Raw genomic sequence first — 14,466 nt, 5'->3', positions numbered from 1 at the left:
CTAACTGTCCAGTACTCCTCAGATGACTACTACACACCAGACTCGACATTAAACCCCATAGTGCATGGAGGACACTCCTAACCTTTATTCACTGGTGCAGGAGCCGAAAGAGGTGGAACTTTTCACAACCATATCCTCACCTCCCCCGTTATGAGTAGGTCGCAGGATACCGTCATCGATGATGACGAGGAGACTTGGTGAGTTCGGCTGAAGTCTATCTATCGCAACGTTGGCTCGAGGCTAATTACGTGACAAACAGCCCACTCTGCATCGAAGAGTTTGATCTATCCGACAAGAACTTCAGACCATGTCCTTGTGGCTACCAGGTACGCATCGGCTCCATAGAATACTTCCACCATCTCCAGCACTCTGATGTCGGCCCATTCGATTTTGCTCGATCACTACTAACATTCGACGCAGATATGTCAGTTCTGCTTCAACAGTCTGAAGACTACCTACGAAAAGAGTACTTGCCCAAACTGTCGAAGACCTTACGATGAAAAGACCATTCAGTACAAAATCCCAACAGCTGAAGAATTCAAACTCGACCAACTAAACAAGAATAAAAAGCAAGCCGCAGCCAAACGAAAGGAAACCGAGAAACGTGAAGTGGAGAATTCTTCACGTCGCAATCTAGCTGGTGTGCGTGTCAAGCAACAAAATCTTGTTTACGTTATCGGCCTCATACCGCAGATCAAAGATGAACAGGCACTGCTTCAAACACTCCGAGGTCCAGAATATTTCGGTCAGTACGGCGAAATAGAGAAAATTGTGGTGAGCAAAGCCAAACCAGGCGCTGCCAACCAGGGCATCGGCGTTTACGTGACATATGCTCGCAAAGAGGACGCTGCTCTCTGCATCAACACTGTCGATGGATCTCTCAACGGCGATCGTGTTCTTAGAGCCCAATTTGGCACCACCAAGTACTGCTCCGCCTATCTGCGAGGGGAAACGTGTACCAATAAAAACTGCAGCTTTCTTCATGAGACGGGTGAAGATGGCCAGCACAGCTCATTGCAGAACGAACCCCACGGCGCAAAACTACCGATTCGACCTGCAGTGTCAGCCACGACTTCGCAAATGAACCCTCCACCTCGACCTCATTCCGCCGCCCAAAACTCAGTCACCCAACCAATGGCTCGGCAAGGTAGCAAAGAGAATGACAACAGCAGAAAGAACTCCCACGACGGTTCTGCCTTACCCTCCACAGCCAGCTGGGCGACCGCCAATGCGTCCGTCGCACGCACGAGACGAGCAAGTCAGACCAACAGCAGGGCCACTCCCAGTCCGCAAATTACACATGCTTCGCTGGCTGCTCAGAAAACGGACGAGCACAAAGGTAAGGAGCCTCATGCCAGTCAACCATCCACTTCGACCGCCCCGTCCAAGACGGTATCGAGACCAGACCAAACAGTCTCCAAACCGAAGCCGAAACCTCTGGACCCGATACAAAAACAATACGAGGAGGTTCTACGATGTGTATCACGAAGTTACCGATTCATTTACGACGACTCGTGTCTCAGCCCCGAAGCTCGCGCCGCAGTGGACGACATGCCCTGTTTTATCGACCCTTACGGCGGTGCCAAACGTCGCGCTATGCGGGAGAAAGAAGAAGCCGAACGTGCAAAGCTAGAGGCTGAGGCAAAGGCCAAGCTAGAAGCCCAAGCCACATCTGCCGCCGAAGAGACTCTAGACGAAGACAACATTGTTGCTGGTAGCCTCGCTCTAGGGGGCGAACCAGAGGATGATCCAAGAGGTTCTTCAGCTCGTGGAGCGATCGGACGGCCCTCCCAGTCTTTGAGCGACCAATTTCCGTCCACGGCTTTGAATAATCGCAGTTTGACCCCTCAACAACGACAACAATTGGGCCTTCTCAACACTAGCAATCTGCCACAAGCACCCGGCCTGGGTCAACCCAGCTCCCAGAACATCGCTTTCGAGATGTCAGATTTTGACAGAAGAGGACCACAGTACAGCCAAGCCCAGTACGAACAGATTAGCAGTCATCAACGTCATGGTTCCAGATACTTCAATAACGACGCCAAAGCTGGGACAACTAGTCGCTTCCAAGGGCAGCAGCAAAACTTCTATTCCAGCGGCGTTCAAGGACCTCCACCTGGCTTGCCGACAGCTGGGACGCCTCCGGTTAGTGGCGGTGGCATGTTCGCTCATGGCCAGAATTTCACAAACCCTGGTTTTGGAACTTCCAAAGACATTAACGCCGAAGTCTATTCAAGAAATCGCAGTGGAACAAATCAAGGTCATGATCTGTCTAAGCGTGAGTTGCTCCTTTCCTTGCAAAATAACCCCCTTCGGTCACCCCCATTATCAGCCCCTGCCCCTGGCGTCCTCAACCCGCTCTACGCTCAGTATCAGACATACCAAGACCCCGGACTTGTCAAGCAAAGAAAAAAGGGCAAGAAGCACAGACACGCTAACACTTCCTCTTCAGGAGGTGGTGTAGAGCATCTTGCAGACCCGAGCATTGCGTCAGCAAGAGTCCATCAGGGCACAACGACAGGGCAGGGGCTGTTTGGGGGTAATCAAGGTGGGTACCAGCAATCGAACCTATACGGCGGCGGCGGGTACAATCGATGGTGACCGACGACATCCCAACCACAACATCTCAATTGCCCTTTTGTTTCTTTTCTCTTCTTTATGATGGATTCTGTTTGGCGTTGGTGGTATGAGGCCTACCTATTCGGATCAGCGAACAATGCATAAGCTAGTAGCTGAATGGCGAAAGCTTAGTGGAGTCACGGCATGGTCACAGTCATGGTCCCGGGCGAGCGTGGGACGCATCGAAAAATCAATCTATCGGCATCAGGCTTTTCTTCAGCGGCATCAATCGTCCCGATTTTCACGGCTTTGTTATGTATGTTAGTACCCTTCTCTGACCATGCTACGAAAAGGTCAGGCAGATCAGAAAAACAATTTCTTACAATTCATTTTAGGTGAAATGTTCTAGAGACTGTAAAAAGAAAAGTCTTGTGTTGAGGGATCTGATGATGCGAAAAGCCTGATTGTCTTTGCCTGTACCCTGTTGCCCGTGTCAAGTACCCGCCACCACGTTGTCTGATGGTTCTGGCTGTGTCCTCTATGCATTTAGATGTTGTTTGGGATGCTCCGCTAACCTTGTCCTTACAGTGGATGAGAAGAATTTCCCCCCTCTGCCAGTCCGTCCAGAGACACAGCCTTCGGCTCTGCATTCACGCGTCTCCTCCTTCCAGAGTCATTACAGCTCCGGTCTCCGGTCATCGACACCGAAAGTTCCTCCTGGATTTGAGCTCAGCCACGGACATCCCCCTCCCATCAGGTCGACGTCTCCAACCCTGCCTGCTCAGGCGGTCGGCCAACGAAGTACATCGGTCAGTTCCGTACCTATCGCTCCAGCAGTGCCAATCGTTCCGATCGCCCCTCGCACATCAACTCCGAAAACAAAGGAAGACGCCAAGGTCACGCCGGTTGAAGATGCGCCTGTCTCAAGCAAGAAGTCTGGTCTTGGAGTGACCGATATCAGTCTGGGCTCCCCTCAGCCAAAGTCCAGCCGCCAGAAGCTTGAGACTGAGAAAAAGTCAGATGTATCGGGAAGAGTTGAAGAGAAACCTCAGAAGAAAGATGACCCCCGTACTCCTGCAAAAGTCGAAGACATCAAGGGTAAAGGGAAAGCCCCAGCAGCGAAATCTGGAAGAACAGAATTACCTTCAGGGACCGCCTCAGATGCCCCTACCACCTCGTCGCTGCCTTCTGTCAACACCAGTGCGTTGGACAAGTCTGCCACGCCGATTTTGGATTCGGCGGTCGTTGGGACACCGGCGACTATGAGCCCTCGACCGACTACGCCTGTTACTACAACTCCATCCGAGACATCGAGGACGTCTATCCCACGGCCAAGAACTCTACGCGTGACAACTGGAACGCTTAGCAAGACGCTAGAACAGACCCCTGCTTCTTCTACGACCGAGAAATCCAGCGCTGTGCCTCCCGTTTCTGCTATCAAGAAAGGCTCGAGGCGGCTATCTCTCTCATCGGCTCAGCTTAGTAGGCCTTCGACTCCCGCAATGTCTGAGCGCCTTTCCCATGATGCTTCCCGTGCCAGCTCTCCTCCGCCGAGTATTGTCGGATCTGCTCCGGAACGAACCAAAAGCAAGGCCCAACTAAAGAAAGAACGCCGAGAGAAGGCGAAGAAGACAACCGAAACCACAGATACGGTCCCAAGCGCTGCTACAACGCCCGTAGTGGAAGAGGTTGCACCGGTCATCGCTCGACAAAAGAAACAAAAGAAGCAGCGAGTGGAGAGTAGCGCTCCAGCTAGTGGCGACGAGAGAGTGAAGCCAAAGACAGAGAATGTTGGCATCAAATCGCAGGACGTAACCGAAAAACAGAAGGTGGAAACGATTGAGGCAAAAGCAGATCCAAAAAAGGTAGAGGAAAAGGAGAAGGCTGCTCTTCCCGCCTCGCGCCAGGCAGAAAAATCTGCGAGCCAGACTCAGAAATCAGGCTCTTCTCGAACAGCAACACCCCGACACGAGTCTACGCCTAGATTCGAGGAGGCCAAGAGCACCTACACAATGCGCGACCTGTACAACGAGGCGGAGAAGATGGCAGCAGCCTCTGACGACGTTTCGACCCATGCAGCTATGCAAAAACTCCTCAACGAGCATATCTCCTCGATGCCTAAGATCTTCTCATCGCTCATCCAAATGGGGGACCTTTCTCGGGATCACCCGTGGCTCAATCCACCGTCGTTCAACTCAGCTACGTATAAGTTACCGCCAGACTCCCGACGCGGCCAAGAGTATCTCGATGGCAACGGATACAGTGCCAACGATGCTTTTGGCTACATCTACCTACCACTCAAGGAGAAGCAAGCACTGAAGGACGGCAATGCCGTTAGTGTTGCCGATGCAGGGGAGCGAAAAGACGATCTATTGAAAAGATGTCTGGTGACGCCTAATGGATGGGTCCTAAGACATCTCAGCGCTGATGAGGGTGAGAAGCTACTCGAGCTCGAGGAGCGACGACAACTTTATCTAGAGGAGTTCGGAGACGTGGGCACCATGGCTGGGTTGGGTGTCCTCGAAGCCGACGATTACACCAACCTTGGCGGCGGGATGGAGAGGCTTGCCCGACAGGGTGAACGACACGGTGTAGTTTGGATCATGGGCGAGGATGGTGAGATGATTGATGACGACGAGTTTGAGCCATTCGACGACGAAGACGGCGAGATCGACGGCGAGATCGGCGATAGCGATGAAGAAGGCGAAGAGGAGCTGTACGGCGAGGGGGAAGGCCTGGATGAGGAGGGCGAGGAAGGCTTTGAAGGCGACGATCCGGTCAACATGCCTGGGAGCTGGGATCTCTCTACTCGGGACCCTCATCAAGCCACCAGAGTTGCTTCTGGTGGGCGGATCAACTCTCTTCCCGGCCTTGGTCCGCATTCTAGGACGAATGCGCTGCGCTTGCCTTCAAGAGGCCCATCAATTGGCATGGAAGATCCTGCACAGCAGGACAATCGCGTCACTGCTGGTCCGAGCACAGGTCCTCAACACGCAAACAAACCCTCTCCGGCGCCATCAGCGCCTGCTACTACAGCAAACACTGCAACGACAGAAAATGTGAATGTCCGTCTTCTTGACGCGGACGCGCTACAGAAACGTGTCCAGGAATCACAAAAAGCACTGGATGCCGCACGCAAGGAGATGGAAAAGACCGAGAAACTCTGGAACAAAAAGGCGAAGGACATCGGTCGATGGAGAGATGGTCTCATCGGATCGTTGGGTGTGAAGGGCTAGGAGATCCCTTCACCATCCCCAGCGACGGCAGCGCTGGAAGGTCCGTCGCGAAAAAGCAAAGGAAAGGCAAAAGCAAAAGCAAAGGACAAGGGGAGCGCACAGGCCTGCAACGATCCGCGACAGAGTCCCAGGGAAATTGAGATCACAATACCCCAACCTGATCCATTATTGCCCCGGTTCCTTGACGTCTTTGACAGCGATCCTGATGGCCCGGCCACGACCTTGTGGGTCGAAGGACCTCTTATATCTGGAGACTTTGAGATGAATGGCGACGTCAATACCTCAGCAACGACTAGAACAACCTTGAACAAACGAGAGAGCCACATGCTCCACATTTTGAGGGCAGCTGATCCATTTGACAATCAGATTCTTTGCAGAAAGATCTGTGTGGTTGAGGAATGGGATTGGCGCTATCGATACGACGAAGCAAATGGTGGTGCCGCAGAGCCTCACCTGCGTGGACCGGACCGCCTGATCCAGCATGTCGTGGCCGCGGCCGCAGCACTGGATGGCATCGACCTCGAGGAGGTCAGAAGCGATGTTGAACCCAGGAGGAGAATGCGCGATTGGCTCATCGTCACCAAGAAAATCCGGCAGCCGTGGGAAAACAGGGCCAGCCTCCTTGCATCCCCCGTCCCTCCTAGCGCTGGCCTTCCGCCCCCGGAAATGTGGCATCTCTTCGGATCTCCGCAGATTTTTGCCCGACGAGCCAGGATGAGAAAGGTGAATCCCAAGGAACTTAAGGCTCTGATCTTCCTACGAGAGATCATTTCTCAACGCTGGGTGTTGAAGACCAGGGGCATCGTGCTTGACGATTCATTTTACGAAACTCAGCGGAGGGCCGACCTCTGGGACTGGGCACTGGAGTGTTATGACGGGTTGCTGAGGGTTTGGCAGTTTCAGAACCAGAAGAAGCCAGTGGGATACTTGAAGAGGAAGTAATGACGCCGACGCTCAACGCTCACGCTGGCGGTGTGTATTTTTTTGTTTGTATCAAGTGCTGTATTATGGGATGGGTATGGATGCCATGGTATTGGTAATGCTAATGGTAATGGCAAGGACACGTCGGATCGGACGAGAATTGGGTTATGGCTATTGTTATTCTCCAGCTCTTTGATGTTATTACACAGAGCATTGTATTCGACCTCCGTCATCCTATGGCAAGGTCTTGCTGATAGGGTAATAGTTGTACTCCAACCATTGTTGTTGGGTTGTGTTGACGGGCAATATGGTTATTCGCTATTGCATGCAAAATTAAAATCAAATCAAATCAAACACTTCATTCACAAACCAACCAACCCCCTTCGTGGCTCTTTGTAGCTCGCTCATCGGCCATCTAGCTACTTGACAAGTTAGTTTTGTCCGCGACATTGAGTGTCACGTCCTTTTGTCTTTCCACGGCATTTCTTCTTTTTCATCTCTCAGTGAGGTTTTCATCCTTTCATTCTTCATCCTATGTTGGGTAACATTCGCACAGTTCACAACCCCCTTGTCCGGGTCGACAGTTTTTCTTTCCACAAAAAAAGACAAAAAAAACAAATTCTCTCGAGAGCTCTTGGTGATGTCCTGGTTGAAAGTCATCACCCACAAAAGTCGGCACACCATTTTCTATCCTTGGTTGCTCCTGAGGGCCATGGGGGAAAGGTCAAACTCATTGCTTCGGACGCTTGCCAGGCCGCTCCCTGTCGAGATTGAAGGAGGGACAACTGGAGGAGAAGACGGCACGGCCCCCGGCTTCGAGTCCAGGATGCGCTTCATCAACTGGACCTCGTCCCAATTGGAGCAATTGATATTCAATATGCTGATGTTGTATGTGTCTCGACCTGGCATCGGTGTGTTCACGCCAGGATTTGGCAACGGCATAAGAGGCGCACTTCTTCCCGATGCGGCCAAGCCGTTGGAGACTTGTGTCAAAGAGATCGATACAATGACTCTCACGAAAGTGCCCTTGGGCAATGTCATGTATGAAGCAGGGTCCAGCGTCTGAGAAGTGGTGTGAGGACCGATGGTACCTGTGAGATAGGGAGGGCGATCTGGAAAGAACAAGTCTGCGAGAGAAATAGTGTTTCTTACGCCGTTCTTCTCAGTGGCGTCCACAACGGCAAAAATCTGAAGATTCAGCAATGCGGGAGTGCTGGGCTCAAAACTCTTCACGCCGTAAAATGGTGTGGTTGATCGCGACGAAAAGATAGACGAGACATAGCGAAGAGCCGCTTCAACACGGAAGGAGATTGCAAGGAATTGTGTGAATGGCCCGGTGGGTGTCGCCATTGTTAGCATGGTAGGCAAGGGAAAGGGGTCCATGAACGGCTCCATTGGCGGCTCCTGTCTCATCATCTCACTAATTTGGGTTGGTGTTGATTGTGCCTTGAGGAACAGGGAGGATCCTACTCCGGCTAGGGTCGAAGCTGGATATATCACCCTGGTAATGAGTGCGTTTTCAGCCGCGACAGAAACAGAGGCCTTTCCACCCTGTGTCATGGCTAGTATCTTCTTTGCTGGTGGCTCTTCAGTAGAGTCAAAGAACGCCTCTGGTGACGTTCGTTTATGCCCAGTTACGGTCATGTTGAGTCCACTTGGACAAATCGGCAGGATACCCTCTTGGGCCTTGAGACGATTGAGGCTCGTCCTCTCGACTGGTCGAGCGATCCTGGTGAATGGCTTGTCGTCTTCATCCGCTAGCATCGTACTGTTTAGGTCATACCCAGGCCAAACAAGTTCAAAGTGATATCTGGTTGGTGGTGACGTGAAGATGGTGGTCGTCCGTTTCCTGCCCTTCCGGCCTTGCTTGATGCGGAGGGCTGAGCTGAGGATCCTGTTGCGCAGATGACTGGCAAGCACCGACGGTACTTCACCATCGTCGATATCTGATTGAGAGGATGGGGGAGAGGAAAGATTGGCTGTGACGTACATAGGTGGCAGATTGACGTGTGTCCAGCCGTTGTGCCTACTATTGTTAGAAATTATCTGTTTTTCCAATGTATCTGCTGACAGCAATCCTACCGGACAGGGTATTGTGGGTCAGCATCGGCCACCACCTCAATCTCATCCAGCTCACTGCTAGACGACCAGCTCCTGCCTGATGAAGGCGAGGTCATCGCAAATGGTAGAGTCTTGTAAGAACCTCAAACATAAAAAGTAGCAGTCTTTAGAAAGCCCTAGACAGGAGATGTTCAGTCAAACGAGTCATGCAGAAAGTAATTAGAGGTGAGGAAGAGTGGCGCGTTTGTGAAAGAAGGCAATATGTTGGGGTGCGCCAGTGAAGACTTCGGCAATCCATCCTTCACGGGAGCAGGACTAGCCGCGTGTGAAAAGTTGTGTTTCCAGTCCATCGGAGGCATTATAACAGTTTCAATCTTCACGACCGAGTAGATCGCATAGTGCAGGTACGGTAGATTGAAGAGGTGAGTGACAGCAGGTGAGGCAGATGAGGCAGATGAGAACCGCCAGTGTAGGCTGTTAGTGATTAGCACTGAGTTGTGTCTGGCGGCTTTCAGGGTTGCATTGCTTTCAGTGACAGTCACAACCGCACGAGGAAGACACATGTTCATCTCTTCCATATACTGTGACATGCTGAGTGAAGTGAAGAACGATAAAGTCTGAATCAAGAGAAGCGACTTGGGTTTCTCAGCCAAAAAGTGACTAACCAAATCAAGTTAGCGCATGTTTATTCGTTTCTGAATGTGGAATGCGCAAGGCACAGAAAAGGCACTCTCCATTCTAGAGTTGTATTGAACTGCGTCCATCTACCCTACTTAGAGCCTCGCCTCATAATGTCATATGCTATTGAGACCAAGAAGCGCAAATTCGATCGCATCCTCGAGGCACTTACCGATGGTGCCGCCTCCGCTCCCCCCTCGACTCCAGCCTCACCGTCGCGTTCATCTGTCAACGCCTCCGCAACCTCACTTTCTCTCTACGCTGCCTCTGACTCCTCTAAGCGACGTCGGATTACGCCCACCTCAAACACTACAGCATCATATACTTCTGCGCCGGTTGCGCTGAGCGGACATTATCTCCCATCAAGCCGAGCTGCCTTTCTCCAGCGACTGGAGACATTTCGCCATGTGACACAATGGCATGTCCCATCTACCGATTCCATCAATGCCGCAGCGTGGGCAAAACGAGGCTGGGTTTGTGTTGATACAGATACAGTAGCATGTGGTGTTTGCAAGGAGAGGTTGTATATTGATCTTAATATTGACAAGGAGTTGCTCAAGTCTTCCGAGAAGCCTGGTGACGAAGGTGCGGACGAGGAAGTAGTCGCAGACGAGGAAGACAGCTTCGCAATCTCAGCCGAGATTTATGACAATATTATCGCAAGGTACCAGGATATGATTGTCACTGCACATGCAGAAACTTGTCTCTGGCGAAAACGAGGGTGTGACACCTCAATCCAGCGCATCGAAGGTCTCTTAAACACAACTTTGGCTCTGTCCGGACTGAAAACGCGTTATGACAGTCTTGCCAGCCACTCAGACGAAATCCCCCCCGTTGAGCCTCTACCATTAACCCCTTTTGTGAATGCTCAAGAGTTGGAAGAATTCCGTTTCAGTGAACTCGAACGCCCTCACCTTGACACACTTAGACTAGCGATCTGTGGCTGGGAGAGGAAATCTGAGGATGTCATTGAATGCCACCACTGTTTCCGCTCTCTGGGTCTCTGGCTATATCGTGGCGAATCACCTGCGATTGAGAAATTGGATGCCATAGACAACCACTTGGAATATTGTCCTTGGAGAACGGCCGAGGCTCAGGACACCGAACTACAAACAGGGCTTCGCAAGAGCACTACGGATGAGCAGATTGCACCGAAGAAGGAGCGAGTGGCAGGTTGGGTTCTAGTGTACCAAGCGATCGCAAAAGACAACAGGCAGAAAAGAGCGTCAACTGAAACGGCGTCCACTGCGGCTTCCGAGGCCGGGCCCCGTGAAAATGGATCCACGACGCCAGAACAGCGTGAGAAGAGAATGAAAGATTTGCTACGCCGAATCAAGGAGATCAAAAAACCCTTCAACGTCAAAGCGCTCCTGAAGCGGAAGGACAAGCCTAGGGTATGACCGACAAATCTACCGTCAACCACGCAAAGCGCCGTTGTCACCATCGGAGGCTCTACCTCCGTGTGGAAAGATAAATGGCGCATTCATGGTCGTTCCGTCGAGGTTAGGATCCGAAATTTGTCCTATCCGGAATGGTAGCCGGCTAAGAACCCAGAGATATTCCAAGCATTGAGTGAGGGATCGAGCCACAGTTTCGGGAGCAAGACCGGACCTCTCCTGCTCATGGAATGGTGGGTGACGGAAAGCTGCTCGGAACATTCCGGGATTGGGTGCTGTGCCCAGCGTAGGGGCGCAAGAAGCAATTTTCCATCCCTCATAGCATCATCATACTTGTACTTGGTAGAGCGTGGTTCTGTCCTGTGACAAGGCTGAGGTTCTGATGCATGGTGGTGCTGGGTGATATGGAAAAGTTTCTCCTACCGCGGTGCCGAGGTCGGCATTGGGTGTAGGCAAAAAGAGTGCCCGGAGCGGATGATAGAGGCCGCTCCAGTGGGTGGGCTTAACTATTAAGCCTTCCCCAGATTTGCGTTGGGCAACCCGCTAAGCGACTTCATAGGGGCCACAGGGGCCACAAGGGCTTAACTTGGGCTGCACCAGTAGGCCTAGGGCCTAGAGTGGGCGGCTATCCTCGGTATCATTGAACAAGTGGGGGGACCAAACAACAATGACATCAACACGCCAGTGCTGACGAGTCTGGCTTTGCAAACTCGTCACTAAACCCACCAAATCCATCATATCCACATCAATTCTTAGGCAATGCTTTGATCAGCCTCGTTGCACGTGCAATTTCAGATCAGCCTCGATGGACATCTTGGGACAGTGGGCCACGGAGAGTGAGGAAAAGCCCGAATCTTTCCGCCGGCGAGCAGTGTTTCGGGGGGTGATGCCATTTTCCGAGGGGCCGACAGAGGGTCGTTCGTTCGGTGTACTCGCCACTTGGCAGTTTCGCAGGGATCCAGAGCGACATCCGAGCTGTTTTGATTGAGTAGGATCCATTGGATGATTTAGATTGGGGAAAGGCCAAAAGCTATTGAAGCAGAGGGAGAAAGTCTGTAGCATGTGGTGAGGCCTCGGTCTAACCCCAAAGGCATTGGGGAAAAGGAAAAAGTGGTGAGATGCGGTGGTGTCCTTGGTTGTAGCTAGAAAGGGCTGGCTGGGGGGGTGCGAATGGGTGGCATGTCAACGGTCCAGTTCAACAAACAAGACACAAAAAGGGTCCCCTGGGGATCCCCTTGGAAAGGGCTTTTTAGGTGGTGGTGGCAGCGCCTGGTGGTGCATGATGCTTGTTGGCTCACCAAAAAATCCTTTCCCCGCATCTGGCGCCTTGTTCCTCTGATCGCTAAACCGGGTCCGGAGTATCGCAAATGCCCATCAAGCCGCTGGCCGGTTTTCTCATCCAATCCTCGGGCCTGGAATGTTGCCATTCCTAAGCCCCTCTCCTCTCCCCAGCGTCATTTTGTCCTAGCTCTAGCCCATTGAACAGGGCTCGACAGGGTCAGACACCTGGGCAAGGTCAGTGGTCGACTCAAAGACACTCACACACGACGCCGACACACGGCCAACCGCCACGGCTGCTCACTCCAGCTATTGCACATCATCTGAACCGAGTTGGCAAGCCTCTCTTCCGACCGGCTTCTTCCTTTTCTCCCACTAGCTGTTGGGCCGTCCTTGATTCTTCATTCTTAACCCAGCAATACACCCACAAGTCCTCAAGACAACCTTCATCTTGGTGTGGGTTTGCATCTTCCTGTATATCCATCCTGTCGGTCACCGACGTGAAGAGCTGTCGCCTGCCGTCGCCTGCTGCCGTCGAGTCCCAATTGCGTGTTGTGTGTGTCTGACGAGCTCCAAAGCCTCCGCACCAAAACGTCTTCCTCTTCCCCGCTCGGTGTATAGGCAGTCAGTAGACCGCCTTCTCACCGCACGAGACAAGTCGTTGACTTGCACAGAGTTGCTGGTGTTTGTTGCTGTTTCGTGAGTCATCGTCCATTCGTGTCTAGACACCTCTTCCTGCAGCAATACTCGACCACTGGAGCTGGTTTCTCGAACACCACCCACCTTACCGATGTTTGGACGCAAGTGGGGAAATTGCTAACGAGACACTGCGCCAGCTTAGATACGAACCATCTCCTCGCTGTGTTGCCGCTGTCTGGGCCAACGTCGACCTAATTCCCCCCGCCTCATCTCTCCTCTCCCCTCCTTGCACAATGTCTAGTAGCACTGCCAACCGGATCAAGGATGGCGCTCGATCGGCCGCCACAAAGGTTGAAGAAGCAGCGAGCGAGGCAGTGAACAACCCTGTACAGGCCAAAAATGACTTCCTCCACCTTCCCGTCGTGCGCGCTGCTCTCCCGTTTGTCAACGGAGGTCTTGCAGGCATGTTTGCAACTGCGTGCATCCAGCCTATAGACATGGTTAAGGTGCGCCTACAGCTGGCGGGCGAGGGTGTGAAAACAGGTCCCAAGCCCACGGCTCTGGGGATAACAAGAGACATCATTGCTCAAGGGAAGGTGCTCGATCTATACAATGGTCTCTCAGCGGGTCTGTTGAGACAAGCCGTCTATACCACGGCAAGATTGGGCTTCTTTGACACCTTCCAGAACATGCTGCAGGCACGGGCTGAGCAGAACGGCACAAAGGTCACATTCGCGGAGCGAGGCGCCGCAGGCCTTGCGGCCGGTGGTTTGGCTGCCATGGTTGGCAACCCCGCTGATTTGGCACTCATTCGAATGCAATCTGACGGGCTAAAACCCAAAGAAGCCCGCGCCAACTATAGATCAGTATTTGACGCTTTAACTCGCATTGCCAAAGCTGAAGGCATCACGGCTCTCTGGGCCGGCGCATACCCCACCGTCATCCGCGCAATGGCGCTCAACTTTGGTCAACTCACGTTCTTCGCCGAATCCAAGACTCAGCTGAAGCAATATTTCCCTGATATCTCAGAAAGCTCGAACCGCTTCGGCGCGTCCGCGATTGCTGGGTTCTTTGCCTCGTTCTTCAGCTTGCCATTTGACTTCGTCAAGACGCGGTTGCAGAAGCAGCAGAGAGGTCCTGACGGGAAGCTCCCTTACAACGGCTTCTTCGATTGTGCGAAGAAGGTGGTCCGCGATGAAGGTTGGTTGAGATTCTACCGTGGATTCGGCACCTACTATGTCAGGATTGCACCACATGCGTAAGTACAAACATCCCTCAGGAGGGTTCACAGGCTGACGTTGAACAGAATGATCACCCTGATCGTTGCCGACTACCTGAAGTTGATCACAACCTGAGTCATTCGTTCCGAGGCGATGGTTGGAAAATAGTCCCCGCGGACAAGGATATGTTGGATAAGAAGGCTGCTGGGGACAGGATTGAAGGGACACAAGATATGTCTGAAAAAAGGCATTCAAACTTTGAAAGAGGAGGTAGGAGGGAGCAGTGCACGGCACACTATTCTAGACTGGAGGTCCGAATATCGGTGTATCTCAAAGGGCCGGGTAAATGATGTGATTTTTGGCAGGTTGCAATCTGTGGCATATACCCCTGAAACAATGCCGCACTCTAGCACATGTCATATTCAGCACAAATTCAGCATGTTCAAGGGGTGTTTGATAGGTAGCAAACGAGGCAGA

General features: G+C 52.3%; 4 protein-coding genes across 4 annotated transcripts; 3 read left to right on the top strand and 1 right to left on the bottom strand.

The window, feature by feature from the left end:
- Positions 1 to 150: 150 nt before the first annotated feature.
- On the top strand, positions 151 to 6,737 carry AYO20_02177 (hypothetical protein; the record flags this gene model as incomplete). The annotated part of the gene is made up of 5 exons (XM_022640483.1): positions 151 to 197; positions 260 to 326; positions 421 to 2,278; positions 3,148 to 5,748; positions 5,818 to 6,737. The coding sequence occupies 5 exons, from the start codon at positions 151 to 153 to the stop codon at positions 6,735 to 6,737; spliced, it is 5,493 nt and encodes a 1,830-aa protein (XP_022503540.1).
- Positions 6,738 to 7,403: 666 nt separating this feature from the next.
- On the bottom strand, positions 7,404 to 8,708 carry AYO20_02176 (hypothetical protein; the record flags this gene model as incomplete). The annotated part of the gene is made up of 1 exon (XM_022640482.1): positions 7,404 to 8,708. One exon carries the CDS (start codon positions 8,706 to 8,708, stop codon positions 7,404 to 7,406), a length of 1,305 nt encoding a protein of 434 aa, XP_022503539.1.
- An 860-nt stretch (positions 8,709 to 9,568) lies between these two features.
- AYO20_02175 (hypothetical protein) lies at positions 9,569 to 10,855 on the top strand (the record flags this gene model as incomplete). The annotated part of the gene is made up of 1 exon (XM_022640481.1): positions 9,569 to 10,855. One exon carries the CDS (start codon positions 9,569 to 9,571, stop codon positions 10,853 to 10,855), a length of 1,287 nt encoding a protein of 428 aa, XP_022503538.1.
- A 2,207-nt stretch (positions 10,856 to 13,062) lies between these two features.
- AYO20_02174 (hypothetical protein) lies at positions 13,063 to 14,124 on the top strand (the record flags this gene model as incomplete). Its single annotated transcript, XM_022640480.1, has 2 exons — positions 13,063 to 14,027; positions 14,076 to 14,124. The coding sequence occupies 2 exons, from the start codon at positions 13,063 to 13,065 to the stop codon at positions 14,122 to 14,124; spliced, it is 1,014 nt and encodes a 337-aa protein (XP_022503537.1).
- Between the last annotated feature and the right edge of the window lie 342 nt (positions 14,125 to 14,466).

Source organism: Fonsecaea nubica (assembly GCF_001646965.1).
Source record: "Fonsecaea nubica strain CBS 269.64 chromosome Unknown Scaff9, whole genome shotgun sequence".
Lineage (NCBI taxonomy): Eukaryota > Fungi > Ascomycota > Eurotiomycetes > Chaetothyriales > Herpotrichiellaceae > Fonsecaea > Fonsecaea nubica.
Note: the sequence above shows the minus strand (reverse complement) of the source record. Positions and strands in the feature narration are given on the sequence as shown.